Source organism: Pituophis catenifer, unplaced genomic scaffold, assembly GCF_029215685.1.
Source record: "Pituophis catenifer annectens isolate HBS135680 unplaced genomic scaffold, rPitCat1.0.hap2 SCAF_9, whole genome shotgun sequence".
Lineage (NCBI taxonomy): Eukaryota > Metazoa > Chordata > Lepidosauria > Squamata > Colubridae > Pituophis > Pituophis catenifer.
Genome location: NW_027256889.1, coordinates 17081290 through 17102554, shown reverse-complemented (window position 1 = coordinate 17102554; position 21265 = coordinate 17081290). Strand labels below are relative to the sequence as shown.

The 21265-nt window shown below is 41.6% G+C and overlaps 1 protein-coding gene across 1 annotated transcript in view; it reads left to right on the top strand.

Annotated features, from left to right (window-relative positions):
- ARID1A (AT-rich interaction domain 1A) overlaps positions 1-21265 on the top strand; it is a 92143-nt gene that overhangs the window by 66099 nt on the left and 4779 nt on the right. Inside the window, exons 5-19 of the mRNA XM_070949897.1 lie at positions 2308-2548; positions 3845-3934; positions 4348-4515; positions 6444-6759; positions 7568-7713; positions 7809-7918; positions 11124-11333; positions 11765-11969; positions 15747-15879; positions 16033-16205; positions 16519-16660; positions 17484-17609; positions 18085-18181; positions 19354-20230; positions 20785-20915. Coding sequence (XP_070805998.1) covers positions 2308-2548; positions 3845-3934; positions 4348-4515; positions 6444-6759; positions 7568-7713; positions 7809-7918; positions 11124-11333; positions 11765-11969; positions 15747-15879; positions 16033-16205; positions 16519-16660; positions 17484-17609; positions 18085-18181; positions 19354-20230; positions 20785-20915 — 3165 coding nt within the window. The remainder of the gene's footprint in view (positions 1-2307; positions 2549-3844; positions 3935-4347; positions 4516-6443; positions 6760-7567; positions 7714-7808; positions 7919-11123; positions 11334-11764; positions 11970-15746; positions 15880-16032; positions 16206-16518; positions 16661-17483; positions 17610-18084; positions 18182-19353; positions 20231-20784; positions 20916-21265) is intronic.

Below are 21265 nucleotides of genomic sequence, written 5' to 3'. Positions count from 1 at the left end.
TGCGATGGTGAATACAATTACAGGAAGATAGCTGCCTGCATGAAAGAGGACCTACATGACTTGAGGTTCTTTCCAGAGAAGAATGGGTTTTTATGAAATCTGACACTAGATTCATCCTTGTAATGCTGGCTCATATAAAATTACTTTTGCAACAAGTAAATGTTCTTTTAGGATCAACTGAATTTGGACGGAAATGTTCTTAGCGCTTTCTGTTTTGCTATTCAAACCTTCCTCGAATGAATTCAGCTCAAGTGGGATTTCTTGATATTTCCATTCTGCTTTTTTTTATTAGACTTGCTAACTTGCAGTTTCCTTCCCGAGATAGTTGCTCCAATATTCCTTAAGTGTGTTGGAGTAGGGGAAGGATAAGGACATCTTCAGAAATAGGCCAGAACAAATATTTCACTTTTTCAGATTTTTGCCATATTTTTACCTGGTTCCTATGTCTCAAGAACCTTAATTTGACAGAGAACAGAAGTGTAAAATACCAATCTTTGTTTCACGATCATATTGATGGAATATAGAGCAATAGAGTTGGAAGGGACTTTGGAGGTCTTGTAGTCCAACCCCCTGCTTGAACAGGAGATAATAACATTTCAGGCAAATGGCTGTCCAGTCTCTTTTTAAAAACCTCCTTTGTTGGAGCAGCTACAACTTCAGGAGGCAAGCTATTCCATTGGTTTATTTCTCTCACTATTAGGAAATCTCTCCTTAGTTCTAGATTGCTTCTCTCCTTGGTTAGTTTTCATCCATTGTTTCTTGTCTTACCTTCTGGTGCTTTGGAAAATAGTTTGACCCTCTCGTCTTTGTAGGATCCCCTCATATATTGGAACACTGCTATCAGTATGAGTATTGATATGTAACAGGACTTTGTTATTGGATCATCTGTATCCATTGTATTGCTCTTGCATGTTCATTGAACACAAAAGCATGTCATTATGGTTATTTTTGTTATTGTGTAATGATCAAATTATATACCTGACATAAATCACTGCAGATGTGATAAAACAGGTAAAATGCAGTTGCTTTGTCCAGATTATTTGTTTTGGAATGGATCTGCCTATTATTTCAGAGGGGTGACAAAGGGGGGTGTCAGCACAGAAACTGGGAGCATTATACTGGCAATGACTAAATAAGATTTCATTAAATTGAGAATTTATTAACATATATTTTGTTAGATCCTTCAGCTTTTCCTACGATGGTATCCTCAATGTATCCATTATTATTTTACAAAAAAAAATTAATTTGTGTTGCAAATAGAAATTAAACTATCATATCAAGTGTCTAAGATGAAAATAATATTAACTGTTGGAGCTTTAGTTTGAAACTTCTTGGATCACAGATTTTGAGTTCGTACAAAATACAGCCTTGGTTCTCTTGCTTGCTTCTTACAATTCATGAAAATATATGACTTTTAAAAATATGATAATTGATATATGACATCAGGGCAAATCAGGTTATGCTTAAGGTTGAATGAATATAGTCCCATTCGGAGCCCTTTTCTCATGAAATGTTCCTGGTAGATTTATTACTGCTTTTCATTCTTGTCTCATCCCTTGCTGTTTCATAGCTTCAATTACCATTAATATAGACCAGTTATAACTATCTCAGCTATGCAAAAATTGGTGAGCAGGAAGTGGATATATATGCTTGTCCTCAGCCCCTCCATCTCAGGGGTGGGTTCTACTTACCTTTACTACCAGTTCACAGCGGGAGCACGCACGGTTCAGCGCATTATTTGAAAAGGAATAAAAATTCTCAGTCTGGAATAGATTGATGCTATATACCAAACACCAAATAGCTCCAGTAAAGGAAACTGGAGCCTAAAGGGCTATAAAACTGGAGGCCCAACCAAATCCAAGGCCCTCCAGCCATAGCAAACAAACTCTTAGGTACAAAAGAATGCAATGAAATGGTTGAGCATTCCATCCATAGATGGTGGCAACCGTTTTAAAGAGAGGAATAGTTCCTTTAAAAGGATAAAAATGAAAGAAGTTTTTTATTTGTTCTTAAGAACGTTTGACAAATAGGAAGGGGAAATAATAGAAGAATGGCATCTCTATTCCTTGGCCAATCACTTAGATAATCAGTAAACATTTAATATGTGGTATTTTAAGGTTTCTGGAGTTCTCAGAAAGTGGCTTGCTGAAAATAGTATTTAAGTAAGTGACTTTAACCTGGAAATGTTAAAAGCATAACATTTGTCTGCTTAGAAGGCAGGCTCTTTAAATTCTTTATTAAATAACTGGCATTCATATCCATCTTCTTTGTTATGACGTGCTTATACCTCCCTGTGTGTCTCTGCAGGATCTCTCTGGTTCAATAGATGACTTGCCTATGGGTACCGAAGGAGCACTAAGTCCTGGCGTAAGCACATCAGGGATTTCCAGCAGTCAAGGAGAGCAGAGTAACCCAGCTCAGTCTCCTTTCTCTCCACATACCTCTCCGCACTTGCCAGGCATTCGAGGACCTTCCCCATCACCTGTTGGGTCACCGGCTAGTGTTGCTCAGTCCCGCTCTGGTCCACTTTCTCCTGCTGCAGTGCCAGGTAAGATGTCTCTGGTGACACAAGACGCTAAAGCTACTTTGACTATTTTGTACAAGAGTGTTTAAGCAGAGGTGTCAAACTCTATTTCATTGAGGGCCGCATCAGGGTTTGACCTTGAGGGGCTGGGTAGGTGTGACCGGGTGGCCATGATGGGCATGGCCAGTTTAATGTCACTCGTGTTGGCACCTGTGGTGGGCCAGGCAGGGCTGGGAGCACCACTTTTGCTAGTAGTTTGTTTTGCTAGCACATGCCCCCCCCCTCAGCTCCATTTTCAACTGTGATGGCCTCTGCCAGTGAAAAGGGCCACCATGCACGGTCTTCCTGAGCTTCACTGGCAGAGGCACCGCAAGCCGGGCCTTTGCTGTTTCCAGGGCGGCCCCGCCGGCCAGATCTAAGCACCCACAGACCTTGAGTTTGACACCCCTAGTTTAGAGAGTCGTCATAGCAACAAGACCCAGGATCAAGGCTCCACTTGGAAGTTCTAATTTTGAGAAGGGCTGCAGAATTTTCTTAAATCACCACTGCTGCCCATCTATGGTGTAATATTACACTGAATTACTTCAGTGGTGAAATCTGAACCGGTTTGCTACCGGGTCGCTGGCCATGCATGTGTGTTGCGTGCCAAGTGTGCACTGTGCGCGCAAATGCGCAGTGCAGCCAAACATGCGCTGCACAATACACACCAAAAGGAGGCTTGGGTAAGTAGAACAGCAGGGGGGGGGATCAACTGTGCCGCGCGATTTAGCTTCACTAGAAAGCAGGATTTCCTGCTTTCTAGCAAAGCTAAACTGTGCAGCACAGCTGATCGTCGGAAATACCGGTTCAGAGGAACCGGTAGCTTTTTTAAAGCTAGTTTTTATCACTAAGGTTTGCCCGAACCAGAGCGAACCGGTAGCATTTCACCCCTGGCTCATACTGTTCAGTGTAATATTCACATTACTTTATCCTTCATTAGTGTATGTAGATTATAGATTTTGACAGTAAATAGAGTTCAAATTTAAATCCCAAATTACTTGGATATTAACTAAAATGCAGTGTCTTTCTCACTCATTCTAATTTACGTCTGTAAGTTTGCATCTATTTCAGCTCATTTTGTGGAAGATGGCAAAATATAGAATTCTTCATTGGAAGAGATACAGCTATGTCTAATTGAATGGTTCTCAATCGTAGCAATCTAAGATGGGTAAACTTTGGCTCCCAGAATTCCCTAGCCAGCCATCATTGAAGTTCACCCACCTTAAACTTGCCACGATTAAGAAATACTGCTCTAACTAATTTATATTTTTTTTGTCCTAGGCAACCAAATGCCACCTCGACCACCGAGTGGCCAATCAGATAGCCTCTTGCATTCCTCCATTAATCAGTCAACCATAGCTCCAGATAGAGGTGTGTATGCCACATTTTCTATGATTTTTCAGGATATGTCTGTATGATTGTGACTGGAAGTACTCAGAAGCTTGTACCACACTGGACTACTTTGTTTGGAAGTATTAATTCTTTTTGCCCAATGATCCTTTTGTATTGAATTCCAATCAAGTAATTTGTTCAATAATCGGAAGCAGCCAAGCGATTTGCTTCCTCTCTGAAGTAAAGTAGAGTTAATATAGCAACAACACTGTGCCATGCTGCTGTTTTCAAAGAGTAAGAAATTGCCACGAAGGAATTTCATGGTTTAAGCCTTTGCTATGCTTCCTGAACTTACAGGAATGCGTGCCTAAATTGTGTCGGTACATTAATACGTATTCCTTTTTACATAATCACGTTTTCCTAACTATAGAATGTACTTATTATTTCACTAGGTTATATACAGAGGAATCCACAGATTCCCCAGTATAATTCTCCTCAGCCTGGATCTGCCTTATCTCCACGTCAGTCTTCTGGAGGACAGATGCACACTGGGATTGGACCATACCAACAAAATTCTATGGGCGCTTATGGGCCTCAGGGCGGTCAATACGGGCCCCAAGGTGAGAGTGTGCTCTTGCGCTAACAATAAACATATTTTGGAACTGTTTGTGAGTTAAAACAGAATCATGAATTACTGGTATGTAATGAAACCATCATTGACTGCAGTGTTTCTAAACCTTTGCAATTTTAGATGTGTGGATTTCAACTCCCAGAATTTCCCAGCCAACATGCTGGCTGGAGAATTTTAGGTGCTGAAGTCCACACATCTTAAAAGTTGCCATTGTTGAGGACAGGTTTACTCTTAGGAGGATAAGCTGCAGCAATCACTTAATGTCTCACCACTGCTTCCTCTTACTCCTGTAGTACAGCACTGAAGAATGCAGAAGATTTTGCACAATTGAACATAACGGTTTTAATTTGATGGGCATTATTAACTAAGTTTGTTGAATAGAAACCTATTTCCAACAAGGATTTCAGAAAAATAGGTTTTACCTCATTCAATATGTGGTTAATCTAAAGTGGAAGTTTCTGATCTTGTGACTGTGCATCTGGGCGTTACACAAGCCCAAGGATTGCTGTGGATTGTCCTAAAGATACTCAGCTTAGTGTTACACACAAATCACCCACTTAAACTAATGGGCAGAGAACATGAAAGTTCTTGTCTGTTGTCATAAAAGCTACCTGTTTACTATCTTGCTGGAAGATGAAATGAATTGCTTGCTAGATCTAGTATATTGGGTGACTTTTGTCTTCATCACTGGGACTGAAATTTGCACTGCTTCAGCATAATCATAAAACGTGGGCAGAAGTATCAGTTTCAACATTTTGACTACCACAGGATGGTTTAGTGAGATGCCCATCCTCTATACTGCTTTTGATAATCTTCATGACTTTTGGTTACTGCCTCATTCTAAGACATAATGTGTTGTGTTTCAATTTGGCTTTATGTGGCAACAACTCAACCGTTATGATTTTGTGCAAGGGAGAGCAAAGATTTATCTTTTTGAAGACCACATTTCCTTAGGCAGGCTGTACACTCTATCTGCCATTGACAGAAACAAAGCTAGTGATTGTGCAAAAGGTGCAAAAATATGCCCACGTGCACCCTATTCCTTTTCTCTTTGTCTGAGCTCTTATTTCTCGGGGGGGGGGCTGGCTCTTCTGAAGCCTGAATTGCACTGCTTTTGCAGTCTTGAGGGCCGTATGTTGCCACCTCTGGCTAACTGATATATGTGCACCCATAACTGTGACTACTTTAAAAAGAAAAAATGAAGAAAAGTAATAAGAGAAAAAAAGTACAAACAAAGAAAAAGAAAATGTTATCAAGAAGTGCCTTCCCATCTTTTTAAAAACAGTGCCAGGTGCATTTATATTTTACCCTCTCTAAGGTTACAACACAGTTTTCTTTTTTCCATAGTTTACCCTTTCTAATCATCAAATCCATCAATCATAAATTCATTTTTTTTCTTTCTCCAGCAACAAGTACATAAGGGGTTTCCAGGGTGTACTTATTGTCTTATCTCTGATCAGACAAGTCAACTTTGCCATCTCTGCTAATTCTGTCATCTTCACCAGCCATTTCTCCAATGTGGGTAGTAATTGTGACTTCTTCAGCAAGCCCTTAGTTAAAAATAGAGCGTGTGTGAACATCAGGAAATAACATTTGTCTGATCAGTATAATTAGTTTCAGTGTGGTTGTTGAAGTCATCTGAACGGTTAGATCTTATTTTATTTCAGTCTTTGACAATGGGTCTTAAGTGGAGTCCACAGATCTTTGGTGAAAAGATTCACAGAAAAATGTTCTCTCATTTCAATGATCTCTTTCCAGAGAGAGCTGATAGGAATTACAATCAGTAACTTGAACATCTATTTTTGGAGTGCCAAAATTCCCGCCCCGCTTTATATATATATATATGTGCCTTTAATGTACAGATAGACATAGCAGATTTACTGGCATGTTACTCAGTGCTTTATTTTTTCTCCCTAGGTGGTTATCCCAGGCAGCCAAACTACAATGCGATGCCCAATGCAAATTACCCCAGCCCAGGAATGGGAGGCACCATGAACCCAATGGGAGGAGGGAATCAGATCCATGGTCAGACCGGTATACCACCCTACCCTGGACTTCCACCAGGGAGAGGACTGAGCCATGCTGCCATGGGCAATAGGCCTTATGGACCCAACATGACCGCCATGCCTCCCCAAGTAGGAAGTGGGATGTGTCCTCCACCAGGTGGTAGGAAAGCACAAGAAGCCGCTGCTGCTGCTATGCATGCTGCTGCTGTCAACTCAATCCAGAATAGGTAAGGGTGTGAGGGCTAGGTTGAAATGTTCTTTCCCGGGTGATAATCTTTCTAAAGCAGCGTCCCTCAACTTTTCCAGGTTGGCAGTCCAGCACAGGGTGGGAGGGAGAGGGGATGGTTTTGTGTGAGAGGTGGGCACTTGCTTGCGTGCGTGCACGCACACCGCTTCATTTGTGGGAGTGGTGGGCATGAGCGCTGTTGTCCGCCATGAGCGCGAGTAGAGCTGCAAGTGCACGCCTGCACCAGCCCACCACTCACACAGCCCAGTTACAAATAGGTTGCAGGCCCCTGTTCTAATGCAATGTTTCTTGAATTTTGTATTGTTCTGTATAATCTGTAAATCAGGCTAAGGCATGTTAGCTGCTCTATTTTAAAAATGAAGTTTGGGTATGAAAGGGGACAGAGTCAAATACCTGATATTTTCAGAACTGAAGACTGCAGAAATTTGATGAAGAGTGTGTGTCAATGTGTTCTCCTTCAGTAGTTTCCGTTAAAGAAGGAATAGTAGTTTTGGATGGGGCCATTGGATAGCTGAGGCAAAGCAAATGACTCCAGGCTCCTGTCTGTGGCTTCATCAGCATCTGTGCAATAAATATATCACAGGAGAATTAAGAGTTCACAATTTTCCTGATGATTCTTTGCACACAATGTCCTTCTTTCCTGGAGATCTTTTGGCAGGAGAGATAACAATTAAAATTTTCTATCAATGACTGTCAGGCTCTGTAGGGATTCATTTCTCCCCATCCAATGTTAATTAATAAAAGAATGTTGTTCGGTATAGTACATAATCAAGTCATGTTGCTTTTAGGCCATCTGGTTACCCTCACATTAACCAAGGAGGAATGATGGGAACTGGTCCTCCTTATGGCCAAGGAATTAATAGCATGGCTGGCATGCTGAACCCCCAGGGTCCGCCATATCAAATGGGTGGGAATATGGCCAACAATTCTGCAGGTGAGGCATATTACTCAGTCACTTCTCAAGTGTTCTGGATTTTGTGATGATCCACTAATAAAACATGATTATGTTGATGTCTTGATTCTCTTTAGGGATGGCTGCAAGTCCTGAAATGATGGGACTTGGAGATGTTAAATTAACCCCTGCAGCTAAAATGAACAATAAAGCAGATGGAACACCAAAAGCTGAATCCAAGTCAAAGGTAAAAAACCAAACCAAACCAAACTGATTTTAAATAAAAATGACTTGTATCTCAGTGAGACAAATTAGGTTTTTAAAGTCACATAAAATAGTTATTTCAAAGAAGTTCTTGATTAGGATATCCTTTATAACTGATAATTGAGCTTTACTCAGAATATTGGTGAACAACTTGGAACTTAAAGCTTCATTAACAGTGGGGTTATTGTTTTTTTTCCCGAAACTCCCATTTCTTGTGCCTCTTTCAGTATAAATTGGACCTAATTTAGTGTTGGAAGAGCTATCGAAACCAAAAGGGCACATAATTTCAAAACTCATATTCCTGATAGTTCTGGTTAGCCTTTCTTATGTAAGGCAAGAAATGGGGATTGGGTGTCAAGAGAGGAGAAACATGGGATTCTGTGGTTAAATTCACAACCGGGATTTAAAGGTTCATCTGTAGCAGCCTGGCAGGAGATACCTTGATTTGACGAGAGGTTTTGCCTCCATTGCAAGTTGTGGCACATTCATGGGAATGAAGTGTTCTGGCCTGCCTGATAACCATATTTCGTCTTGATATTATTTCATTCTTAATCAGTGTGACCTAGTGATCACATTCTAATTTTTGTGAAGGCAATGAATGGTTTTTGGGGTTGTCTAGTTTCCATGGGAAGTTTTTCAGGATATCAGTGGCATCTTAGCTTCTCTATGAGATTTAACAACTCAATCCCTGATATGAAGGATAGATTAGCCATAATATTAATAAGAGAAGACTAGGATACTGTCTCAGCATTAACAGATTGTAAAGTTTTAAAAATACATTGGTTAATGAAAACAGCTCAAGATCAATGTAAAATCAGGCTTCAGAAATTTAGGTGAAAACCTATTAAATATCGTTAATTAAAATTAAACAGAAAATTGTCATGTTAAAAAAAATTAAACTCCCAGCATCAAATATTAATTTCTAAAAATGTAGAATTCCCTTATCCTCTCCCGCTTTTTTAGAACCTAAAAATGTTAGGGAGGTAAAATTCTTTTTTTGGTGAGGGCATTCCCAGAAAAAGATAAAGTGGATAATGGGAAGTATCCTGTGGCCGGGAAAGAGATCCCTTGACTTGAACAGAACTTTTGGGTATCTTTTGAGTAGAATGGAGTACCTTTACTAGTTTGCCTTGTGGTCAGATGATGCTATGTCTTTCTCTGCTATGGCATCCATTTTGTGAATGCAGAACTTTCCCTCTCCGTGGCAGCCATATTGTGAAAGTACTCCTACCATATTCTCAAAGTTCCCAGGGTGCTCTCCTCAGTTTACAAACGTTGGAGACTCTGCCTTATGTTTTTGAAATTGGCTTTACTTTCAGAACCATGTTATTTAGATGTGTCCTGAAGCATAGATTCTTTAGATTCATTCCTATGTTTATTTTAAATGCTCATTTATACAGATGCTATTTTATTGAAGTTTAAAAAAAAACTTTTCACAAGCTTTCTACCTTGCTCCTCCCATCATACTCAGATTCTTACAGATCCTCAAGATACTATATTAAAAAGCAAATAAAAAAAAATAAGCTGATGGATAAAATGGGTGCCACCAGCTGCTGGCATAATGAAAGAAAATGAAGAGCATTTTGAATTGTCAACAAAGCAGGAAAGAAGCTCCTCAAACTGAATAGAAAAGCCCCAGTGAAGCCCAGAAAAACAAACCAGTTAGTATAAATGCAGAATCATTAATTGCCCAAAATGAATTGGGGAAAGGGAAACCTTCCTGTTGCATAAAAATGACCATTGTGTTAGGCAGGTTTATCTGGCTAGAGCTTAGCTTCACAGTTCTGCCACTTTTTAAGAAGGATGTCTAACATGGGAAGTGACAATCCTTAGACTGCTTGTTCTTGATGGTGTGAGGTTGTAAAAAGCAATACTCGGTTGTCCATAGGAAAACACTCAGAAGAATTTTTTTTTTCAATATAAACATAATATGACAATTCCAACAGGTTTTAGGTATTATTTTGGTTGCTGTTTCTTAAATTCAGTGAAGTATTAAAGCATTTACAGGATTTTCCCCAGAAATATGTTACTTTTGTGGGATTGGGTATTTTACATAATAAAAATATTATTTATATTTCCATAATAATTTTGAGTGCATTTCAGATAATACAGTGTTCTGTTAACAGAGAGAAAAATATTTCCAGGCTCAATTTATTCCATATATTGCTTTTGGTCTATAAAGTTCTAACCAACTTATGATTGGAAAATCTGATAGCTGCTTCTTCTAATTCAGAGTAAACAGATACTAATTTAACAGTTTTTCAAGGAAGGTACTGAATGTCTCTTTACCTAAAAAAAACTACAGGCAGCTGCTGGGTTGAGAACATCTGAATTACGGATAACTCAAATTTATGAAAGACTGCTACAAAACCTATTATATTAAAAATTGAGTTAACTACTTAATAAATAATGACTGCATGCACATGAAAACATTGTGGCACTCATAAAAACATTGCACGGCTTCAGTGGTAAATCAGTTCAAGGAAGGAAAATGCCATCTGCCATTTTAAGCTGGATCATGTTGCTGTTAACACTGTGTTGACTAACTCTAAATAACTGTTCTGACTTACTTACAAATTTAACTTAAAGGCATTTGTATCTGGGGACTGTCTGTACATGATCCTGGAAGTAGGTCCTTTTTAGTAGCAGTACCTTGATTGTGGAATTTCTTCCAATGAGAGATTAGATTGGTTCTTCCTTGTTTTGTGTTAGTGTTTTCTTCTTCTATCAGACTTCAATAACTTGATTATTTGTATCTTTGAAACACATCAATTGTATCATTTCCCCGCCCCCCCTTAAACTTATATCGTGGTGGCGCAGTGGTTAGAATGCAGTATTGCAGGCTAATTTTGCTGATTGCCAGCAGTTCGATCCTGAGCGGCTCAAGGTTGACTCAGCCTTCCATCCTTCCGAGGTCGATAAAATAAGGACCCAGATTGTTGAGGGCAATATGCTGACTCTTAAACCGCTTAAAGAGGGTATAAGGCACCATGAAGCGGTATATAAGTCTATGTGCTATTGCTATACTCTTTTTTCATTATGCTGGCTAAGTGCAATAAGTGTGTGCTATGATGGAATACTACTACTTTTTCTGCTTTATGAGAGGATCTCAGGAGATTTAGATTTCCTCTCATCGTGCGTTAAACTGTTGTGTCGTTTTTCTAATGGCCTCTTCCTTCTTTCCCTAGAAATCCAGTTCCTCCACCACTACAAACGAAAAGATTACTAAATTATATGAGCTGGGTGGTGAGCCAGAGAGAAAGATGTGGGTAGATCGTTATTTAGCCTTCGCTGAAGAGAAAGCAATGGGAATGACCAATCTTCCAGCAGTTGGAAGGAAACCTTTAGACCTGTATCGACTCTACATTTCTGTGAAGGAGATTGGAGGGCTGACTCAGGTGGGTAAAGCACAATGGGATATCCTTGTAGCAGTTTTAAGGATACTTAAAGTGGACACTTGAGCCCTCTTGTTCCACTTAAAAAGATGCCACCGTACAAACTAAAAGAAAGACAGAAAAGAATTAAAAATAAAAGAAGGTACCGAAAACAAAAAAGAAAAAATAAGTATACAGCCAAGAAAAAGAAAAGAAATATGCAAAAAAAAAAATTTACTTCCTATTTCATTGCAACAAATTGTGGCTAAATCAATAATGATTTCCTTTTATTCCATTGTTAAGCTGACCTACCATAGGGATGTTGTCTCCCCTTTCCAAAAAGCTTTATTGCCATCTCTTGTTTATTGCTTTTATTGTACACTTTAGGAAGGAAGGGGGTGTGGGATTTGGATTCAAGGAAAATAAAATTATTTGGCACTTCTGGCTTTATGCAGGTGAACAAGAACAAGAAATGGCGGGAGTTAGCTACTAATTTGAATGTGGGCACCTCTAGCAGCGCAGCGAGCTCTCTGAAGAAGCAGTATATCCAGTGTCTCTATGCTTTCGAGTGCAAGATTGAACGAGGTGAAGACCCGCCCCCAGACATCTTTGCAACGGATAACAAGAAATCACAGACCAAAATACAGCCTCCATCTCCAGGTGAGTCAGGTTGCTTTCTACAGCCCACTGAGTATTTTGCCTGTTCCACAGCAGATAAATTTCCAGTAGACGGCAGTGTCTGTGAATAAACTGTAGACCCTCAACTGTAGATGCCTAATTTCCATTGGAACATTTTCAGACTAATTATATAAATCTCTGTGCATGCTATTTTCATGGATTTCATTTTTAGACTTTAGATAAAGAGCTTTCTCCTTGCTCCAGACCAGGGGTGTCAAACTCAAGGCCCGCGGGCCAGTTCCGGCTTAAATTTGGTCCACGGGGCTGCCCTGGGAACAGCGAAGGACTGGCCCACGGTGCCTCTGCCAGTGAAAACATGCGGCATTTCTGAGCTCTGTTTTTGGCTGCGACAGCCTTCTGCCAGTGAAAACGGAGCTCGCGGCCCTCCTGAGCTCCGTTTCCACTGGCAGAGCGCTGCGGCCACCACAGGCACCCCCAATATGAGTGATGTTGAGCTGGCCACGCCCACCCAGGCCACACCCACCCCAGCCCCCCAAGGTCAAACACAACCCTGATGTCCCTGCTCCAGACAAATTGTCTCTTTTCAAGTAGGGAAAGAAATGACATATTGGAATTGTACACTAAGCTAGAAACAGGTGACAAAGTTATTCAACAGATTTTTCTCATTAGCTTCAGCTATATTATAATGTGTAGAATATGACATCCTGTATTTTAAGACCCAGAATGTATATAATCTCCTGGGTTACAGTGCTGAATTTAATGTAAAGCCATTCATTGTGAGCCTCTAGTTTGAATACAAAATCATTTCAATGTATGTAGTTTATTTCATGCTTATAATGTTTGTCTTCAACTAAGTTAACGGGCAGTGTCGGTAGTGAGAGTGTGAATTATTTTCTATGGTGGAGTCTTCTTTTAGTGATTGCAGTGATTTGGGGGAGACCAATATATTTCCAAATTAACTCAAGACGGAATAGTAGTTCTACTTTTATCACAAAGGGATTTCTTTAGAAGAGAAATGTTCTTGATTATCTGAGCAGTGGACCAGCAAAAACTGTTCCTAATAATAGAGAAAGAAGAGATGAAAGTGAGGGAATAATGTCCACCAGATAGAGGACATGGGGTGGGGCTTGGAGGACCAAATTCTAAAAGAATGGATTAAAAGTGAAGGCTTGAATGGACAGATTCATAAAAAGGGCGGGGGGAGAGAGATGTTGAGTCAAGGATCCTGCTTTCTATGATTGATCATCAATACTTGATAATTTTCAGTAGGTACAGTCTATTCTTTCTTGTTCCAATCTCAGGATATCTAGTAAGCTTTGTTATCTCAGCCCAAAATGACCTGTCCTTCACATTTTTTGTCCCCTTGGGCATATGCCTCTCCCATTCCATCTTGCTCTGGTTCTGCATTTTAGTGGTGCAAAGCATTTTGAGCAATTCTTTCGGTGAAAATTGAAGATGGTATATTAAAGATGTACAGCTAAGCAATACTATTTATGTGCTTGTGGTGTTTCTAGATATGCTAAGTTGGGGATAAAGTTAAAAACCAAACACTCCTGTATCCAGAAGGAAGCTGACGAGTCCACCTGGCTGAGTCAATCCAGCCCAGCATTGTGACCTTAATTTTGCTGTTGGTTTCTGGATTGTTAGGCAAAAATTCCTCTCATCCATTTGTGTCAACTAAGGGGTGCCAGGGAGACTATACATGTACTTCCTACTCTATGATAAACGCTTGAGCTATCATTGCTTATTCAGGATAATTCTGCCCGTTTTAAAGATTGATTACTGAGTTTGCTGACGCCTGCACGCCTCTTTCATGTGAAGTCCTATTGGGCTTTAGTTCATATAATTTCTGCTAATACATGGCTAAGAACGCCTTAGTTTTTGGATAGAGTTGATCGGTGCACTGAAGTACGTGTCAGAAGAACATCCTTATATGGGAAAAATACTTGAATATCTGGAGTCAAGCTATGTGATGGAAGCATCATTCTAGCACAGGCAGTGGTGAAATCTAAAATTTGTTACTACCAGTTCTGTGGGCGTGGCTTGGTGGGGCGGGGGGTAATGTGACTGGGCGGGCGTGGCCAATTTTTTTTTTAACTTTTAAAACCATTTTTTACATGTAAAACCATGTAAAAAAATGCTTTCAAAAGGCTCTGATGATCCCAGCTGAGTTGCCTGATCGGCAGGCAACTCAACTGGGATCGTCAGAACTTGGATCGTCAGAGGCATTTAAAAGAAAAAAAGCTCTGATGATTGCGCGGCTCAGCTGGACATGGGGGGCGGGGGCAGGGATTTTTGCTACCGGTTCTCCGAACTGCCCCCCGCCGTCGCTACCTACTCGCCTGAGCCGGTCCGAACCAGGAGCATTTCACCCCTGAGCACAGGGGTCTCCAACCTTGGCAACTTTAAGCCTGGAGGACTTCAACTCCCAGAATTCCCCAGCCAGGTTTGTTTTGCTAGCTGGGGAATTCTGGGAGTTGAAGTCCTCCAGGCTTAAAGTTGCCAAGGTTGGAGACCCCCTGTTCTAGCAAATGCCAAACTGGCCTCCTTTACAGCAGGGAGATCAATTCTGTTTCGTGGGTTTAGATCTGGTCTCCTGGATTCCTGTAGCTTGAGCGCTTTGCTATTGTAGCCTGCCACCGCTTTCAGACTTTTTGGCTTTGGTTATGAATGAATAGCCCCCATGCGCCTTGGGGAAGTGCAGCCAGTTAGACTCGAGTGCAGTGTGTGTGGAATTGGCACCCTTCCAGCAGTTTGTAAATTTGTGAGTTGGGAGGGGGACCGCAGGGGGGGTGGGGTGGGGAGGAACAACAAATGGCAGCGAGGCAGGGAATGCCTTGAAACCTCTTCCTGCTGATGTGAGTGTATTAGAATGCAGCTGAGACTTTTGCTTCTTGGATTCCCAGGGGAAAGGAATGGAGCTGAAAGGCTAATGAATGGGGAGAGGGTGGGGGAGGGGTTATGAATGAAGCTCCCTGCTGGGCTTCCGCCCGCTGCCCTGCCTTCTCCGGAGAGGTCCCCAGACTGGGAGGGAGCAGAGGGAGAGGGTGCCCTGAAGGTGGGGCATAAACAAACATGACCTGCACATGACCTCTAGAGGATTTTAATGAAAAGCTGAAATGACTCATCAACTTGCCAGCCCAGGCGAGGGATATCAGTGTTGAAATGGTAACTAATGGAAATCTTAATTGAGAGTTTGACTCTGGCTGGCTGCTAGGAGTACAGAGACCTCAGCCAGGCTACCTTTGAGGCCGTAGATGAACCACCTCAGCCGATGGGTTCTTTGCTATCTCCATTTTTCAAGACTTTTTAAAAAAAATTGTCTTGCATGAAGAAAAGCCCTTCCAATCTCTCTTTTGTCTTGTCGCCATGTAGATTTGTTTGGGAGCAAATTTTGTGGGTTCTTGTGACTTGGACTATGTTTCGAAGTTATAGAACAATACCTACTGACAAGGTATTACAAGACAACAACTTGCTCTTCTTTGTTTTTTGCAGAAGACGATCATAATGTTCATTGCCCTATTGGTGGACACTGTTAAAAAGTTATTTCCCCTTGTACGTAACAGTCTGTGCACAATAAGATTTTTGAGCAGCGCGTTTTCTAGTTAAAATTAGGAATGCCTGATCTCTTAATCAGTTAAAATTTAACTGATTCCAAGGTGCTGTGAATGAGTTTGCATAGGGAATTGTATAGCATGTAATCTCTTCTTTCCTATTAATATGTCCACTGTGTTTGGGGTTTTGCATAGCACCTTCAGATCACCATGTGGTGTTGATGCCTCCCTTCTCTTCTTGCAGCGGGTTCAGGCTCCATGCAAGGTCCTCAGACACCTCAGTCCACTAGCAGTTCCATGGCCGAAGGAGGAGATTTGAAGCCCCCAACTCCTGCATCTACACCGCATAGTCAGATGGCACCTTTGCAAGGCATCAGGTAACTTTCTGCTTTCTACTGTTATACCAACAAATGTAACAACTGCTGGCCAACTTGTTAACAGCCTAATAGAGTACCAAAGTATGGAATTGTGAATTGGTTGCAGTGGTGTCTGACTTTTAAGTTAAAACGTTCCTCCTTTTGTTGGATCAGGAGTAACTCAGTAGGCCTTCAGGATGCCTTTCCCGACGGCAGTGACCCTACTTTCCAGAAGAGGAACTCCATGACTCCAAATCCAGGGTACCAGCCCAGCATGAATACTTCCGACATGATGGGTCGCATGTCCTATGAGCCAAATAAGGATCCATATGGCACTATGAGAAAAGGTGATTGGTATCTTTTATACTCCAGCATGTAGCCATTAAAACTGCTTGAGCCTCCTAAAGCAGAGTTGTCAAACTCGCATCGTTGTCACATGACGTAGCGTGACTTTTCTCCCCTTTGCTAAAAATGGCAGGGCCCGCACGTGATGCATTCAGCCTGCAGGCTGCAAGTTTGACACCCCTGTCCTAAAGCAATGAAAACACCTCTGAGATTGACCCATCTCCTAATTCTCTGCCCAGTAAAATATCATATTTATTCATCTTGCATTTGGGCCTTGGATTTTGTCGGCTGATCATTTACATTTTCTCGTTTTAGGAAGTGATCCTTTTATGTCCTCAGGACAAGGTCCCAACAGTGGTATGGGAGATCCTTATAATCGTGCTACAGGTCCAGGAATGAGTAATATGGCTATGGGACCGAGGCAGCATTATCCATACAGCCATTTTGAAAGAGTGAGGTTAGTATTTGCTCTAATGCATTGATTCTACCTTGCTGTACTACATAGTTCTTAGTTAAGCAGATGTTCTTATTTGGGGTAAGTTTATTCATTTTAATTCCACTACCATCAGCAAGAAAGAAAACCTTTCAAATTTCAATGTTTGCATACCTGAGAATTGGCCTTGCAAGTGTTTGTAAAAAGCAAGTAAATGGTAAGAGGACTGAATCACAAGCAAATAAAGGTTTGAAGGATAGTACTATTACATTAATATGACTAGAAGCTGTAAAAGATCAGGTACTATTTTGCCTGTTTCCTGAGAGAGCAAGTATGAACTCCCCCAGGCTTTTAAATGTAGAGTCTAAAAAAGGTCTTTAAAACCCCTAATATATTCAACATATTAGAGCCTTGATAGTACAAGGGTTTAGTGCACCCTGTTATTAACACAGCTGCCTGCAATTTCTGCTGGTTCGAATCTCTCCAAGGCTCAAGGTTGACTCAGCCTTCCATCCTTTCTAAGGTAGGTGAAATGAGGACCCAGTTTGTGGGGGCAATAAGCTGACTTTGTATAAAATATACAAAAGAATGAAGGCTATTGCTTAAAGCATTGTAAGCCGCCCTGAGTCTCCGGAGAAGGGCGGCATATAAATCAAATTTAAAAAAAAAAAAAAAACATCCAAGTGACTTGTTAAATTATCCCTAAAGTTGCAAAACCTGGGTGTAAACAAGAGTTGTGTAGCCTATAAGATTTTATTTCTAGTAGCAGTGCTCTCCTTGAGGCTTTAACTTCCATAAAGGAAGGCTAAAATTATTTCTTGTAAGTGTAGATGTTGTCTTGCTATAGAACCGAAGCAGGTATGGGACCTGAAGCCAGCTTGGGAACTGGAACACCCCAGCCCAACATCTTGCCTTCCACTCCGGATTCAGGAATGTATTCTCCAAGCCGCTATTCTCAACAACCACAGCAACGGTAAGTTCTAACATCCGTTCTCCATAGGTGGATTTCATACTATCCTGTTTCCCCAAAAATAAGACATCCCCTGGTAATAAGCCCAATCATGCTTTTGAGCACATGTACTTTCCCCCCCACCCCCAAATAAGCTCTCCCTGAAAATATTTAAATGCATGCACAGCCGGTCCCCACCATTTCCTCTGGTTAGGGAGACAGAGCTGGAAATCAGGAAAGACGGCAAGAGGAGCCGGGTCTTGCTCCACGTGCCCCAAAATAATAAGACCTCCCTGAAAATAAGGCCAAGCGCTTATTTCGGGGTTCAAAAAAATATAAGTGAGGGTCTTTTTTTTTTTTTTTTTTTAAATTTGATTTATATGCCGCCCTTCTCCGGAGACTCAGGGCGGCTTACAATGCGTTAAGCAATAGCCTTTTGGGGGAAACACGGTATTTGTTATATCTGGAGATTTTAAAAATGTTTTTTTTTCCTGTATAGGCATGATTCCTTTAGCAATCATTTCCCTACTCAAGGTACATCCTCTGGCAGTCCCTTTCCTAGCCAACAGTCCACCTTATATCAGCCACAGCAGCAGGTGAGCTCCCAGCAATTTCAAAGCTTGTTTGAAAAGAGAGCCTTGATAGTTGTGTTCTGATGAGGAATCGTAAAGTGGAAGGCAATATCGTTTGCGAAAGAGACTGTTGCTCAGTGTCACAAAGACCAGGCTTCCTCAGGTCAAGACCAGGAGGAATATTTGTAGGACTTAATTGAAGCTTTCATGTTTCATGCTATGGACAGGAAACAAAACAATAGCATTCTTCAACAAAGAACCTTTGACTCATTATAGTAATTCTTTGCATGCTAGCAGTATACATAACGGACATTTGTACCGATTTGCAATCAGTGATCTAAAATATGTCATTTGGATGCAGGGATATTTATGATCATCAAACTTGGCCTGTCCCACTAAACCAGGATTTAGTTACTCAGAAGGCTTTCCCATGGGAATGCTTTTTTATGAAGACTGAAAAGTTCCTACCAGAGCTCCTGTTTGAAAGGATTTTTTTCCTGTTTGCCATGGAGATATTTCTTTTTTCTTGTTTCTGCCATAATTCCACACACATTTTGTTTTTGCCATAAGTTGTTTGTCTTGTCTGGAGCTGCATGGATAAGGACAAGGCTGTCAAAGTGTCCGAGCGGATCAAGTATGCTTGTATCCTGGTGGGAAAGGTTTTGAAAACAAGCAGCATAATTTAATCATAGAATTTGCAACCAGTTCTCAGACTGTGTTCGAGATTTTATAACTATCCCAATATGCAAAGGAAGCCACATAAATCTCAAAAATACTTTGGTGCTACCTTGAATTCAGCTTTTCTATATATTTATATTTAAAGGATTTTGTCAGCTCTTCAGCCCAAAAGACTTCAGTGTGTGTGGAAGATACAGAATGAGGTTTTATGCTTAGGATGGTCTCCTTTGAATCTAGTACTTGTCACGCCCAGCACTTCAGCCCATACACCTCCTCTTATTCTTCATAGAGGATTTCACAACCAGGTGCCCCTTTGCGAGGAATAGTTCATTTTGGCCCAAAGAGAGAATCTAGGTTGAGGTCTTCAAGTATCATCACTTGACACAATCATATGATTCACTAGAATGCTCTTCTAGGAGGAATGAGAGTATTCATAGACTGTCTTACGGATGCTATGATGAGTACTGTAGGACTGAGAGCTGCTTGTGAATAGCTGATTCTCATTTTTTCCCCCTCAGAACTACAAGAGAACAATGGATGGCAACTATGGTCCACCAGCCAAAAGACATGAAGGAGAGATATACAACGTACCATATAGCACAGGCCAAGGACAAGCCCAGCAACAGCTCCCTCCAGCACAAACACAACAGACAAGCCAGCCCCAAACAGCTCAACCTTCCCCTCAGCAGGAAATGTATAACCAGTATGCTGGGAATACATACTCTGCTGCAGATCGCCGGCCTGCTGCTGGGCCTCAGAACCAGTTCCCATTCCAGTTTGGCAGAGAGAGGGTCTCTGCTCCCCCTGGTTCCAGTACGCAGCAAAGCATGCCTCCTCAGATGATAGGTGGCCCAATACAGTCCACTCCGGAAGGCCCACAACAGGGCACCATGTGGCAAGGGCGTAACGATATGGGTTACAGCTATCCAAATCGGCAGAGCACTGGCTCTGCGCCCCAGGGGTCTGCCTATCATGGAGTGAATCGAACCGAAGAAATGCTACATCCAGATCAGAGAGTTAACCACGAGGGACCGTGGCCTTCTCATGGCAACCGCCAGCCTCCTTATGGTCCTTCCGCCCCCGTGCCCCCAATGACAAGGCCGCCCCAGCCTAACTACCAGGCCCAACCCAGCATGCAGAATCACATTCCTCAGGTATCTAGTCCAGCACCTCTTCCCAGGCCGGTAGAAAACCGCACCTCTCCAAGTAAATCTCCATTCCTGCATTCGGGAATGAAGATGCAGAAGGCAGGGCCTCCTGTTCCAGCCTCACACGTAACACCAGCAGCTGTCCAACCTCCCATGATACGACGCGACATCACTTTCCCACCTGGCTCAGTGGAAGCTACACAACCAGTGCTGAAGCAGAGGCGGCGCCTGACCATGAAAGATATCGGTAATTGAGTCGCTTATCCTTACGAGAGGTGGTTCCTGGTTACAAGTAGTGATGCTGACTCTTCTATCAAAGGAAGGATTAGCAAAGCCTGATAGGCTATTGAACAACTGTTGTTCATGGCTGCCGTGCCTAGATTCATGCTGTGGGAATCCCAGTAGGTCTCGGTGGATGTTGGGATTAGTTCACAAAGATTCCTTGTGAGTACCGGTAGTCCTCGTTTAATGACTGTTCACGGTTACGATGGCGATGAAAAAGTAACTTTATGATCAGTCTTCACATTTACAACCATCGCAAGTCTATAAAGCAAAGGAAAACTGAAAAGCCAGAGCACCATTGCTGTTTCACTTAGTTTTAGTGACCACTTTGTTTCGTTACCGAGCTGCTGCCCCCCCAATTGTGGTTGCTAAATGAGGACTATCCGTACAGGTGTGATTGGTCTAGCCAATTAAGTGAGATTCTTTTAGCTGCTTGTAGAAGTTGGAAAGCAGGGTTTGGTATAGTTTCATTTTATTTCGGGTACTGATAAGTATCAAATTCGGTTTTGGACACTGCAGGAACTCCTGAAGCATGGAGAGTGATGATGTCTCTAAAGTCTGGGTTACTGGCTGAAAGTACGTGGGCCTTAGATACCATAAACATCCTACTCTATGATGACAACAGCATAATGACCTTCAACCTCAGCCAGGTGGGTTGACAACTTCTGATAAAAGGGCTTTAAAAGTCAAAAAATAGATTAGAAGGTATGGGAAAGTTGATACAGGAGTCTGCCTCTTACATGGGGGTGGGGGGAGGAAGATAGTGTGCATTCTGAACATTGACTGGCTTCATACAAAGTCATGGTGTCAAGAACCCAAGGACAATGTATGGAGATACTTCCTTTATTGATGCTCGCTTACAATAGTATCTTGCCATACTGAAACAATTATCTGCAATAGCTATAGATAAATAGATTATTAGGAAGGGTTCAAGCTTGCCCTTTTTCTGCCTACCAGTCATTCCAAACTCCTTTATCTCTCTGCCCCCTGGGAAGGAGCT